Source organism: Planococcus citri, chromosome 2 (genome assembly GCF_950023065.1).
Source record: "Planococcus citri chromosome 2, ihPlaCitr1.1, whole genome shotgun sequence".
Classification (NCBI taxonomy): Eukaryota; Metazoa; Arthropoda; class Insecta; order Hemiptera; family Pseudococcidae; genus Planococcus; species Planococcus citri.
Window position 1 is genome coordinate 2,019,197 of NC_088678.1, and position 14,529 is coordinate 2,033,725.

Below are 14,529 nucleotides of genomic sequence, written 5' to 3' on the forward strand. Positions count from 1 at the left end.
CTCATATGTTCGAGACTAAGTGAAATGTAAAAATACCTAATTAGCGTAAATGATTTAAAATTTGAGCAAATACGAATGGAATCGCGAAACCTAAATTTTTACTGGGTCTAGGTCGTGTTCAACTTATTTATTAAAGTTAAAAAAAAGACCATACGATTTTCTAAAAATGGGAGTGAACCGAGAAAAAAAAGGAAAAAAAGGGAGACGAATAAAAACCATCGCAGTCATCACAAATTATCCTAACGGCTGGCATTTATTCCTTGGTGATTTTTTTCTTCTTTTTGTGGTAGATGAAATAGAAAAAAAACGTTGGCTAGTGTGTATCACAAATGATTTTTACTAAAATACCTACTTATCCCAAAACCAATCGATAATTTACTCTAGGGCAGTTTCTTCACTCGGAAATAATTTCTATTTGTTCGCATATATGAGTAGAATCGTATTAACCTAAAAAAATTCTGAAGTAAAATATGGTAGTTTTTTTTTCTGGGGAATAATCGTACCTATAGTTCTGGAAGGAAATGTTTTAACGTACAGTACCCACGTATATTTTGAAAACCGATCAGTTTGAGTGAATAAATTTCATTTGTTGCAAAATATTGTTATCGAATGCGGTTTTCCAATTGACAAACCGACAAACGATACATCGAGTGGGCTGTGCAAGCCAAAGTCACTGTGCCGATTCATTTCCATAATTGATTCTTTGAAACGAATTGTGCAAAGTATACGCGTATTGTGTAGTTCAAAAGTTAAGAAGGTGCAGCGATACGGTAAAGCGTTATTTCTACAAGTATAAAATACATTGCTTGTGTAGTGGGTGTGCCTATAATCATTTGCACAATTTTCAAAAAATTGACAAAAATTTGAAAATTTGAAAAAAAAAACACTAGCTGATTTGGAGGGGTGAATTGGGCCCGGTTTGGAATTTTAAAATTAACCAATGAAAGTTCGAATGACTAAATTTTTCAAATCACTCCATCGAAAGCGAGAATCGAAATAAAATGCGATTGGCGAAAAACGAGAGCTAATTCAAAAACGTGAGCGAGCGAGGAAAGGTAAAAGAACGAAAATCGTCTTCTCTCGAGAACGTATGAGTATAAGACGACGCGTTGCGTCGGAAGAAAGGCCGGATTTTGCGTGTATGTCGTATGGAGAAGGAAGCTCTTAAATTATATAAGCTGTCAAAAGGGAATATCGTAGCGAGGAAACTATTTGGAAATTGGGCGATATTTTGATATTTCGTTCTTGTTGACAAGAAGAGAAAACATTTTGGCAAACTTGATACAGCCTGGGGACAGCAGGACGGGAAAGCAGAAGCGCGTACAAAGGTCGAAATTTATGAGTAAACGTTATTACAAAGCTATAAATCAATCGTCTATAGGCGTGCAATAAATACGCACGTTTTACGAATATATTTCCATAGGTAGGTATAGAAAAGAGATAGATATATTTACCTATAGCTATAGGTATCGGTATCGGCGACGTGGAGCAACTGTCCCTCTTTTAGTATAATATGTACTTTTATATTAGCGATTGGAAAATTTAGTAGGTGGCAAATCTCGGCATCGTTGACTCTGGCCCTGATGGCGAGACGGTCTCCACATTAATTTCCATGCGAATATATCGATGAGAAAACCGTTGTCGTGAAATTTTATTAGGCTATACGTAAGTTTGGAATGTTCGACGTGTGCGTACCGCACTCCACAACCCCTTCTTCTATAATCGGCAAAGGAATTTCATTTTCGACAATTTTCCTCGCTGTACAATTCGTTTACCAAGATGCTGTTCCGTTCGTTTGGAAATTTATCAAATAAATCATCTAGTATAAAAAATTCATTCGGAAATAACTTTCAATCTCGTAGTTGTTCTAAAGAATATGTCATTTTTAGCTCTGTCAGGTAAAGGGGAGAGGAGCCAGCGAAGAAAAAATAATCGAATCGGGCGAACGAGAAAAAAAAATTCTACAAAAACAAATCCGCTTTGATAAAATCAATTTTCTCAAAGCTCCGAATTGTATTAAATCAATTTCCCCGAAAATCATTGTTATTTTACTAAATTAAACAACGCCAAAAATAATGAAAGTTTTTCAGCGCGTAAATTTTTAAGAGGGCAACTTCTTTGGATGCAATTGACGAGTTTGTTTCTTAAATGTTTCTCGCTTATATGGTTGGTCCATATAAGAGCAGTTCGTCGCGATGTGATGAGACAGAATGAATTTATGTTGATTGGCCTTTATACATATAAGGTTTGAATGCGATCATTGCTCGATTTACATCGTTGAACAAATCCAATTTAGATTGTTTTCATTGATTGAGTCTGGCGACTTTCGCTTCATATCAATAAGGCAGTAATATTTTAATGTATTGGAAACGTTCGTGTAAATTGTAAATCCTCATTGTTCTATTTGTATTTTTCTTTTGGGTCATTCGATACGAAATCAGCCAAAATTTGCACCACGAGTCATCGATTTTTTAAAAACTACTTTGCATTGTCAGTAAAAAGGTCATCAAACGATTAGAAATGGCGGAAACCGGAAGTCCCCACGATTACAATTTTTTTTTGCAGGCAAGGGAGCTATTTCCTCATGTTGCCAAAATCAGTGTTCATCACTTTTAATGATGTGAAAAAAAATCAGTTTGAAAACTTGAAATTGAAATAGAAATATGACAGTATTATGGTTGAAAATTTTGAACAAATTCTCAAAAACAGATCTTTTCACTTAGAGCAATAATATATCTACCTATTTTTTTAGATTACCCCCTTTGGGGAAGTGCTGAGGGCCGTGGATAGGTCCAATAAAAAATCGGACGTCATATTCGTGTTCAGCGTCACCAAAAACATACTATTCCATGTGTCGCACGAACAAAACACTTTTTTGAACTTTTACCTCATTTGGGGAGGTGCTGGGGGCCCTGGATGGGGTCCAATCAAAAATCTGACGTCATATTCGTGTTCGGCGTCACCAAAAACATACAATTCGATATATCACATGCTTCAGATTTTTTTTTGAAAGTTTAAATCAAAGGGGGAGGGAGTGTCCCCCTCCATCAAAAGATCCCATCTCAAAAATGAAATATTTCGAAAAAGCATCAAAAGGTACATCTATGGACACTTTTTCAGAACTTTAAATGGTAGCTCCTGCTCACAGCACCATTTTAAAATTTGAACTTTCAATATGAAAGTTCAACTTTCAATATGAAAGTTCAACTTTCAACTTTTGAAAATTTCAAAAAACTTAAGTGAGATCAGTTTTGATCAAAGTATCATAGCTTTGGAGTAATGCGCTGCTGAAGTTGAGTAAGTAAGTACCTCAAGGCAATGTGAAAATAATGGAACCCCCCCCCCCCTGAAAGCGCTGGGACCAAACTGATTACGGGTTTCTTACTTATTGAGTGAGTAGATATTGTAAAAAAAAAAATTGAGCGAAATTGAAAGACCTGACTTTCAAAATCGAATAATTGACATGGGGTAACTCCATGTCAATTCGACCTAAAAAAGGCGATTTTGAAAGTCATGTCTTTCGATTTCGCTGCAATTGAAACCCGCAATCAGTTTGGTCCCACCCCCTCAGGGGGCCGGTGGGGGGCTTCCATTACTTTCACATTGTCTCGAGGTACTCAACTTCAGCAGCGCATTCCTCCGAAGCTATGATACATTGATCAAAACTGATTTCAAAGAAAAGTTGAAAGTTGGACTTTCAAATTAAAAGTTCTAATGTCAAAATGGCGCTGTTAGTGGGAGCTACCATTTAAAAATCTGAAAAAATTTCCATCGATGTACCTTTTGATGCTTTTTTGAAATATCTTATTTTCAAGAAGGGATCTCTCAATTGAGGGGGAGTACTCCCACCGCCAATTTTGGGCAAAACTTTTGAAAAAAAAAACCTGGGCCATGTGACATATCGAATTGTATGTTTTTGGTGACGTTGAACACGAATATGATGACAGAGTTTTGATTGGACCCCATCAACGGCCCCCAGCACCTCCCCAAAGGGGGTAAAAGTCGAAAAAAATGATTACATTCGTGTGACACATGAAATAGTATGTTTTTGGTGACGTTGAATACAAATACAACATCAGATTTCGAATTGGACCCATCCACGGCCCCCAGCACTTCCCCAAATGGGGTAAAAGTCGAAAAAAATGATTTCATTCGTGTGACATATGAAATAGCATGTTTTTGGTGACGCTGAATACGAATATGGCATCAGATTTTCAAATTGACTCACCCATGGCTCCCAGAACCTCCCCAAATAGGTAAAAGTCCAACAATGTCTTTATGATCAGAAAAATTAATTAGACTATGCCTAATTACGAGAAACCTGAACCGTGAAAGTAATCTATTTTTTAAAAATATGATGGATTTCACTTTACATAATATGTGCCTGCTTTTAGCATGCAGGTAGAAAATACAAACGAAGTCAAAAAGGTAAACAGATGACAACATTAAGCCTTTTAATTCGTCACCAGAGTACTGACGGCGACCACCGCTGCAAAAACACGAGAAATTAATCCCAATACGAGAAATCTGTACAAAAGAACGACTTTTAGGCCCAAATCGAAGTCTCGCAACGTAACACAGGCTAAAACCCCATCGCTATACTCGAGTCATTTATCATACGTAATTCGAGAACAAAACTATATACACTATGTAGAAAGCGATGGGTTTTATTAATTTAAAAATTCGTAAATTACCACGTTCGAGCTCCAGAACACAACTGCAGCCAACTCGAACTACCGGCGTATTAATTTCTACACGCTATACACGGTGAAATATCGTTTAAAAAGCTTTAACTCGGTATACTCGATGCCGGAGCCGGAAGCGTAACTACAAATCTTATTCGAAAGCAATATCGAGTTTCAAATGGCCAGCGCCGCAGTGCTGTTTAGTGTGCGGGTATGCCGACAATTTAAAAATAACGAAATGCAATCTGAAATTAATGAATCGTAACCGAAGCTGCTACAATTTTGAACACGTTGCTGTAACGCTATTATAGTAAATTTTCCCAGTCTTAAGATCGGGTAAAATGCCAGAAAATTGTATTCTGTCGCCAATTTGGCTGCGCTTTCGAGTGCACCGAAAATACACGTACGTACACAAATGACGCTAATTTCATAAATGTACTTTATGACGAAACTGTTGCGTTCCAAGAGCGTGAATATTTATTAGGGTTTCGTTTTCTTAAGCTTTTGTATGTACCTACTTAATGAGAATGAGCAGGCTGCGATTTTTTCGAAAAAAATCATATGTACATTACTTCGACGGACTTCCTCCTCTTCATCTCATCATTTACTTCAAATATGCATTCTAACAATTATATTGAAATTTTTCAACAACAAAAATTATTCAAAGTGTCCTGTCAAGCTGACAAGATATTTCTCTCATGTCTTCACTCTCTGGCGAAAAAAAAATCGCGAAACGAAATATTTCACTCCGATCGAAGTTTTTCATTAAAAATAAAATCCGCGAGAAAACTCCGTCTTCTCACTTATAAGAAGTCTCTGTAATTGTAAAAACGTTTTAAAATAAACCTACAGCATGTTTTTTTCGGCTTCCTGCATTGTTTACATTAAAACGGAAAAAAAGAAATTGAAAAATATTAAAAATATCGATCAGAACATCTCTGGTATAGACGACCTTAACGCGTATCGTTCGAAATAATATAATCGCGACGACGACGAAGAGAGAGAGAGAGACGAGAAGCGAATTAATTTAAATACGATACAACGAACTAGAAAGCAAATTTCTAATTAAACATTTAAACCGATCGAGAGAGAAGCAGAGATAGGCAGACGGAAACTTGGCGCGAAGCAATTATATTACACCGATCGTATTGTGAGTTTGAAAGCTCCATGCAGATAAACTGATGAAACTGAATCTATACCTTTACCTATATTGGCAGCTGCGCCGCAACCATGGAATTAACGTTATCGGCAATTTGGATTAATGTAGCAATTTTTTCAGTCTTTGCCGCGAGTCAGCACGTCAAATCTTAATTAACCTTTAATGTACGATACGTGTTTAGGTGTAACAGCATGCTATGACGTGGATCGACTGGTGTTTTAATTACTCGTACAAACATGTTGCATTAATACCGGATCAGTGGTAGGAATAAAGGCCTTGGTTACTGTAAAAGTGATTTCGACCTTTGACGAGCATTTTGGTTTTTGAACGATTTTTCGTTTAGAATAACGAGCATCGATAGAGCTGTTTTGAACACTCAGTTTCGACATTGGAGCACTTTTCGTTCCCCCTTCTCCCGTTAAAAAATCTTTAGATAGGGCTGGTGAAACGGCAACCCTACATATGTGCTGAAAAATCAGTGAAAATCGTGCAAAATTTAGGGCATTGTTAAATACATAGAGCCTCTTCCCCATGACCTGTGCATTGCAAATTCTGAAGAATAAAGTTTTTGTCAACCTGAATTTGAATCAAATTTGTCAATTTTTGTCATGTTTTATAATTAAAAAAAAAAAAAAAAAAAAAGATTGCCGAAATGCAACCAAACGATTCATTTATCACTTGTTCATTTTGCATTTTCTTGACTCGGCGAAATTGCTGGTATATGTTTTTGAACATATGGCGCAATTCAAGGTATACATTTTTCTACATGGCTCAACAGCTGGTATAACTTCTTTGAATACCAGACGTAATTTAGGGTACACAATTTTGGCTATTTGAGAAAATTGCAGGGTTCCTGCTTTCTGTTACATTGGTTAGACATGTAGCAAAACAATTGTTTAAACCACAACCAAAAATTCACACATAAATTTTCATCCAATATGACATCTTCTATAAATTTTCTAATATGTACCTACATGCAAAAATCCTGAACCTACAACTTTAAAATAATTATTCTGTTTTGTACTTTTACAATTTACAGCTACCATATCAGAATAAATTTAGGGAAATAACCATAAAATGAAGTAAGTACAAGATATAAAAGACACCATCAACAGAATGAATTGTTTATTTATCAACATCCAGAGTAGGGGAGAGAGAGGATGTTTTGGACAGTTGCTGGTTTGATGAGGTGGTTTGATTTTTTTTGACGTGGTTTTCACTATTATGTGGCAATGTCGTACCACAACCAATATTTAACAACATTTACCGGATATCAACTCGTGTGAAAAAAATATTTCAGCTTTTGTTTTGAAGTGCTGTTTTTGGAAAAAAAAAATTGTCTCACATTTTGAGCTCCTAAAACTTAACTGTGAGGAATTTTGTCAAGAGCCCAAGTAAAATGAAATCTCTGATTCCTTCTGGTCAATAACCACTAATCACCTTTTCGTGAAAAGCTGATAGTTTTTTCCCACAGCCAGTTGAAGTAGAAATGGCATAGTGGGGATGTTTTGGACACTACGATAAATTCGTGTTAATTTGTTATGTTTGGGTGTAAGAATGCCTCAGTTTTATCCGACAAATCGAGAAAAGACTTTTAATGAGTCTGGAATGATAAATGCTAATCAAGAACGTTTGAAGTTGCCTCCTGAAAATATGTTGATTCGAGCAGGTCCGCACTGGCTGAAAAATATGGTATAAAAAAGTCGACTCTTCAATATTGCCTCACTCGTACTAAAAACAATCTGAGTCAACTGAAATTGTGGACAGATACTGACAATTGATTCCTAATGGGTTGAAATTTGGAATTTCCAAAAATAAGCATGCAAAAAAACAGCAAATTGTCACCAAATTCAGCAGCAACCATCGTTTTAAGTTGAAAATTACTCAAAAAACATTTTAGCTTTGGAGGTGTCTTTGAAGGTGAGAAAATGGGCCTTCAAAGACGCAGCATTTTTGAAAAAAACGTTGTTTTTCAATTTTGTCGCTACCCAACCAATTTTGGGACTTTCAGGGTTCTACTGGGCAATCAAAAATTTGCAAATCTCTTATTTCTGGATAAATTCAAGTTTTGAAAATTTTTTTCTTCAATATTTTGCATTGCTGGTCAAGCTAAAACATCAAAATACACAATTCCTGGAACAAGGGAAATATTTTGGGACGCAGAGGTGCCAATTTTGTAGTTACTGATGAAAATTTAAAAAAAAAATTGAAAAATTGTCATGTTTTTGATTATTTTTCTTGGAGGTATTTTTGAAATTGGCAATAATGTCGGTACTTTCAAAAATTGGCACCATTCCGTTCCAAAATACATATTTCCTCAGTTTCAGAAATTTCCCTTTTCGATGTTTTGGCATGGCTAATGCGAAATATTCTAGATAAAAAGTTTTCAAAACACGAATAAATAGGTTGAGTGGTGACAGGAGTGAAAAAAGTATCCACATTTTTTTTCGAAAATTCTCTTTCTTTGAGAGTCCGTTTCCCCTCTCCAACGGCATCCCTAGAACTTGAATGTTTTCTGAATGACTTTCCACTTCAAGTGAAGGTTTCTGCAGAATTTGGTCAAAATTTACTGACTTATATTTTGGGAAATCCACCCTAAGATTGCTCATTTCCATTGAGACTCCAATTAAATTATAAGTTAAATAAGAAAATTAAAGAAATGATGCCAAAAGACGAGGAAAAGATTGAAAACATTTCGAATACATTCTCAACAGATTATACAAAGAAAACAAATTTCTCGTCTTGTGTCAAATTCGTAAAATGGGCTGTTTATCTCACCAAGACTACCGCCATAAAATATCAATTAAATTTTGTTACCCATTTCTGTTTGTAATCAGATTTTGATTCTTTGTGCAAAAAATACAAAAAGGCAATTTTCCAAAAAAATGACCTTAAATTTTGCAATTAGGTTGCCCTACCTCAGACAATTGTAAAATCATCGGGTGTTTAACACTTTAATGCTGAGTATTTTGAGAACTACAGCTACACTGGCAAAACTTTAAGGAAAAACTCCAACGATTATTCATCACTGTAACCTACTGAGCCAAAAAAATTGATACTGTATTCCCAATGCGAGTTTTCATCTTCTTTCAGACTGGCTGGATGACTTTTTGGAAAATCATTCCAAGTCAATCATTGTCTTAAACTTTGATAAATATTAATTTGTACCTACCCATGTAAGAGCTAATAAATAATAATGCATTTATGAATTTCAGTTAAGAGATTAATTTCCGGGGCAGATATTTCCTTTGAATCATGAGATCGACACAATAGGAACTGGTAAAATCTTTGGAAGAAATTCACCAACTATCCAGTACCTACTTATAACAGAAAATAAAACTTACTTAGATGGTTTGTAGGTGTAGCTCTCCGATCGTATCCTTGTTTAAATAAACTATCCAAAATCTGCAAATGGTCCATTTTAGCTCCACGTCTAAAACAAAACACGAAAAAAAAATTCAAATTAAGAATTCATCTCGAAGATAGGATAAAAACAGAAAAAAAATTGTTAAGATCAAGAGAAATATACAAAAAATAACGTCATCAATTTTTCAAACTTCACGCTCGACTATCACGTAGGGTTAGTCCGTTGGAAATGAAAAATGATGCAATTTCATCACAACTCGAGATTCGCGAATACGGATTGCCTGTGCACACTGTGAGTATACGTTGCTTATTGGAGCAGGGCGAACCTTACGAATTGAATAGATCCCTCAAGACGCAACGAAATGAGCTCATTTAGCATTTAAATTAACCGCTACTTTTTCCTCGTCGGTCGGGTCGCATCGCCACTCAAAAGAAGACACAAATGTTCACGATCGGTTTAATAAGTAGGTATATACGGAGTAGGAGTACACAAAGATACTCTTTCATCTGAGCACGTACCATTTCATTCAACTGGCACTTTCCTGCACAGTGGTTAAACAATCTATACAATAATGAAGAAAATCGACGAAACTCATTTCGGTACACCTACGCAACTTGAACGGTATAAACAAAAACGTACCTAAGACGTACGAGTATGTAGCCTACTTGTATGTACGATCAAAATCCTCTATATCCGCTCATTTCTCGAAATCCATGCCTCGCAGCACGAAAGATGTTGAAATTTAATTAAGTTATGTACGCACGCCGTGTAAAACCAACAATTCGCAATATCGTTCAAAATATGGTCGATGCTTTATTGTATATTGGAGAAACGCTGCCGGAAACACTCGAAAAAGAACGCTCTACATCAAAGTTGAGAAAAATATCAGCCTCGAATTAGGTACGATTCGTAGACAAACGGAATTCCGGCTTTTACCCCCAATTCGATTACACGAAGAGGTCGGTCACGACCGGTCACTTTAACAACATCACTTCGACAAATCGTCACAAGTCTGTCTATTCATTCAAGTTATCCGCTCTCTTTTTATTTTAGTCAAATTGGCCCAAACTTTGAGAATAATTATTATGCTCAGAAAAAAATGAGTACAAGTAGGTACCTGTCTTGAATTTACGTTTTTTTTTCTCAATTAAATGAATTGAATTGATGTTTAAATTTTTTTTGCCCGATCGACCTACAGTAAAGTAGAGAGATGTCACCACAACTACACGTGTGTTTTCAATATACAATGAAAAGCACAAATTATATTGAGAAAATATATTTTAGTTGACCTTCGATAGCCTTTTGCTATACCAAAAATATCTGCAATCACAATTTTCTTTTATTCCTTTCAAGAAAACATATTATGTTCTTTGTTGGAAAAAGGAAAAAATTACAGAAGCATCGTTAAATTTTGATACAAATAGCGTAGATAGATATAATTCTATTTTCCCCTCCTAAATTCGCTATCGATTCATATCTACTCCATCTACCTATATAAATGAAGTATTTCAAAACGATTTTACCGATAACCTTGGTCGATTTTTAAAGAGTATTCCAGGGTAAAATAGGTGAAATGTCCCTGTCTTCGGATTCTTGACGTTTTGAAGAAACATTGTTGGGTACGGTTAGAGAAATGTTGAAGCCAAAAAAAATCCCACCCCACTCTTGCCCACAATGACGAAAAATTTGGGATATACCCTACTTTCGATATGCCAAATCGATTAGAAATGGTTTCAAACCCGTTTTGAGCAGTACTGGAGCCTCCAGCAGATTTTTGAAACTCGAAATTCCCACAAAATTCCATCAAATTGGAGTTGTAAAGCTGATATTTATTCTGAAAACTAATTTCAATACGCTACGAAGTACTGCAGTTTTGAATTTCCAATCGTTTTGAAGCCTCCAGCGACTTTTTAGAAATTCCTAAAGCCTCCAGCAGATTTTTGAAACTTCAAATGTTTACAAAATTTCATCAAATGGAGATGGAAAGCTGAAATTTACTCTACACCACAATTTTAACACCCTCTGAAGACGACTTCAGGTGGGTTCAAGTCATTTTAGAGGCTCCAGCGACTTTTTTAAAAATTACTGGAGCCCCCAGTAGATTTTTGAAACTTGAAATTTCTCCAAAATTTCATCAAACTGAAATGGAGAGTCGAAATGCATTCTGCAAACTAATTTCAATACGCTACGAAGTTGACTGACGGTGGATTTCAAGTCATTTTGGAGCCTCCAGCGACTTTTTGAAAGGTTGTATGGCGTCTTTTTGGAAAATTGAAATTTCATAAAAGTAGCAGGAAGCTTCAAAACCATTTGAAACCACCATGTAGTCTGCGAAGTAAATTTCAGCTTGCCAACTCCATTTGATAAATTAATGTTGCGGGATTTCAAGTTTCAAAAATCTACTGGAGGCTCCAGTAATTTTCAAAAAGGTCGCTGGAGGCTCTAAAATGACTTGAACCCACTTGAAGTCGTCTTCAGAGGGTGTTGAAATTGTAATGTAGGGTAAATTTCAGCTTTTGAAGTTTCAAAAATCTGCTGGAGACTTCAGGAATTTTTAAAAAGTCGCTGGAGGCTCCAAATCGACTTGAAATTCACCTGCAGTACTTCGTAGCATATTGAAATTAGCTTTTAGAATAAATATCAGCTTTACAACTCCGCAATTTGATGAAATTTTGTGGGAATTTCGAGTTTCAAAAATCTGCTGGATGCTCCAGTACTGCTCAAAACGGGTTGAAACCATTTCCAATCGATTTGGCATATCGAAAGTAGGGTATATCTCAATTTTTAGCTTTCCTGGTCAATTTAGTAAAAAAAAATCGAAAAACGCACTTTAGCACTTGAAATTTTGACAGGTGATAAATTTTTGCATGATATTTCGATCTATTTTTGTAATGTTTGAGAAATTTCGTGCAAGTCCTATGTTGAAACGCAGAATCTGAGATTTCGGCTGACCTGTCAATCAAAATGGCTGCCATTTTGTAAGTAAGGCCAACTTTTCTTTGGGCAAGTTTGCTTTAAAATGTTCCTTAGGATGTCCCTTTTAAGAAAAAAAGTAGTCCCGGAGGATCGGCGGGGGGGGGGGGGGGGGTGCAATTACCGCTATTGTCATATGCCGGACTAATGCTTGAGTACAATGAATAAACAATATCGTATTTACGGCAAACAATATAGGCAACTTTATTAACGCTTTGATTAACGCGTTAATAAAATTGCCTAACTTGTTTGCCGTAAATACGACAGGGTCAATTCATGTTATATCAGCTTGGTTTTGGGTTTGAGACATCCAGTTTTTGATTAAAATTTTTTTGTAGGTACCTAGGTTATTTTTATTGAAAAAAATTTAAAACACTGTCATGGCTCCTCCAAAACCCTTAAGAGCAGGTGAGACGGATTCTTTGTTGTTGTTTTTTTTCACAAAAATTGATATTTTCTCGACAGAATCAATTTTGGAGTTTAATTCTTAGGGACTACTGCAACTTGGAGGACCGAAATCTATTTGTAACATTTTAAAAGTGATTAGGTAAGAGGGTAGTTTCTAAAATATTAGTCGAAAATTTCAATACTTCAAAGTTGAGCTTTTTTGATACTTGGATCAATTTCCAAAATTTTGCCAAATTTCGGAGCTACCTATAGTTTGGAAGTTTTAAAACATGTTTTATGGTATTCACGACTGCCCATGAATTTTTCATAATGGGATTCGCAGAATTATGGTCCATGGGGCAAGAAGCCTCACAATCTGTGTGACAGCACTGAATGTAAATTAATATCTATTCATTTTTTTAAAATTTGACTCCTTCAAAGCCTCCTTGCCCCTTCTCTCATTTTTCTGAAAATCAATCATGTGACATCCAACTTTTTGGTGATTATACTGCCAAAATCAGAAAATCTGAAAAAATTCATTATTTTTTTTATTTTTTAAAATAGGTAATAACATTTCCTCAACAATGGGACGTCTGAAATGGCAATTTGTTGACGTTTCGAAGGTTCAAATCAAAGGTTCTGAATGAGACATATATTTGAATGAATTTTTCAAGCATTCAAAAAAAAAAAGGAAATTTCCAAAACGAAACATTTGCGCACCAGCGATTCTTTTTACCCTTTTCCTCACTTTATCACTTCTAACGACAGCATAATATGAAGCAGGCTTGGTGCAAGTTTTATAGCACATGGAAGAATAGCCGAGTGCGAGAGGAAGAGAGAAAACACACTGAAAATGAAGACGAGATTTCACAAAACTGTGTATGTAATTGGGTTATGGACAAGCAGCGAGGCATTTTTAAAGCTTATTTGGAAAAATAGCTCGTAAAATGTGCGACGATGTTTGGTAGAAGTGAATGAAATTGCCGAACAGTCGACACATTTTTCGACAGTAAAAAAAAAACGCTTTGTAGCTAGTTTTTATTAAATATTTCCCATCAATTTTCTCTCATTTATTGAATCAAAACGTTAATAAAAAAAAATGGGAAATTAGTATGAAATTGTGTTATCTTCAAAATGAGTCGGTCGATGGCGAATAATACAGTAGCGAAAAAACGATTTAAAACATTTCAATTTTGAAGTAAACATACAGACTCGATGGTAGGTAAAGATATCGATAAATTCGAGACGGAAACCCTCCCATCCAACATGGCTATGAACAGCTGGAATGATATTTTTCAGCGTAGATATCTGTACGAGTAACAGTTGTCAACGTACCGCGTAGGAATACAATTTTATCGCATTTTATACGGCGTGCACTTTCAACGAATCGTGTTTTTAACGATGACAATTTGTTCGCTGACGTGGTAATTCGATGGATGTGTGTAATGCGGAGACTGTAACGAAGGACGTGGATACGAGTATAACAACGAACCGAACGTAGGCAGCTAAAGTGAAAATTTCGCACGTACGCACAAAAATTATTTGTTCCAATCCTCGAATCCACCGCAATTTTTTCTCCATCGAGATGACCATTGAAATTGAAAGCAAAAAAGGCCAATGTTGTCTCGTACGTGCGGAAATTTCCTCGTCTGACGTGAAACGATTCACGACGGTTTGATTTTTTTTTCACGAGGCGCGGAATTACGCTTCAATAGGTAATCTGCTCGACGGTTAACGTGTTTCTTATTCAACTCGACGATAATTTATGAAGAACGTAAAATTTACACCTTGACGGATACGAGTCTATGGCACGAGTAGAGATGTGAAAAAGGACAACGGAAAACGAGTTAGAAACAGGGCTGGAAGAAGCGGAATCATCGGACAACGATAAATTTCGATTTTTATTTTCGTGTCGGTGATTTCGGCCATTCTCAAAGGAGGATTGCTAGAATACATAC

The 14,529-nt window shown here is 35.9% G+C and overlaps 1 protein-coding gene across 2 annotated transcripts in view; it reads right to left on the reverse strand.

Annotated features, from left to right (window-relative positions):
- Positions 1 to 14,529, reverse strand: part of LOC135833965 (glycine receptor subunit beta-type 4-like) — a 258,934-nt gene that overhangs the window by 146,408 nt on the left and 97,997 nt on the right. For both annotated transcript variants that reach the window (XM_065347798.1, XM_065347800.1), the window contains exon 2: positions 9,189 to 9,277. In XM_065347798.1, the coding sequence (XP_065203870.1) occupies positions 9,189 to 9,277 (89 nt within the window). The remainder of the gene's footprint in view (positions 1 to 9,188; positions 9,278 to 14,529) is intronic.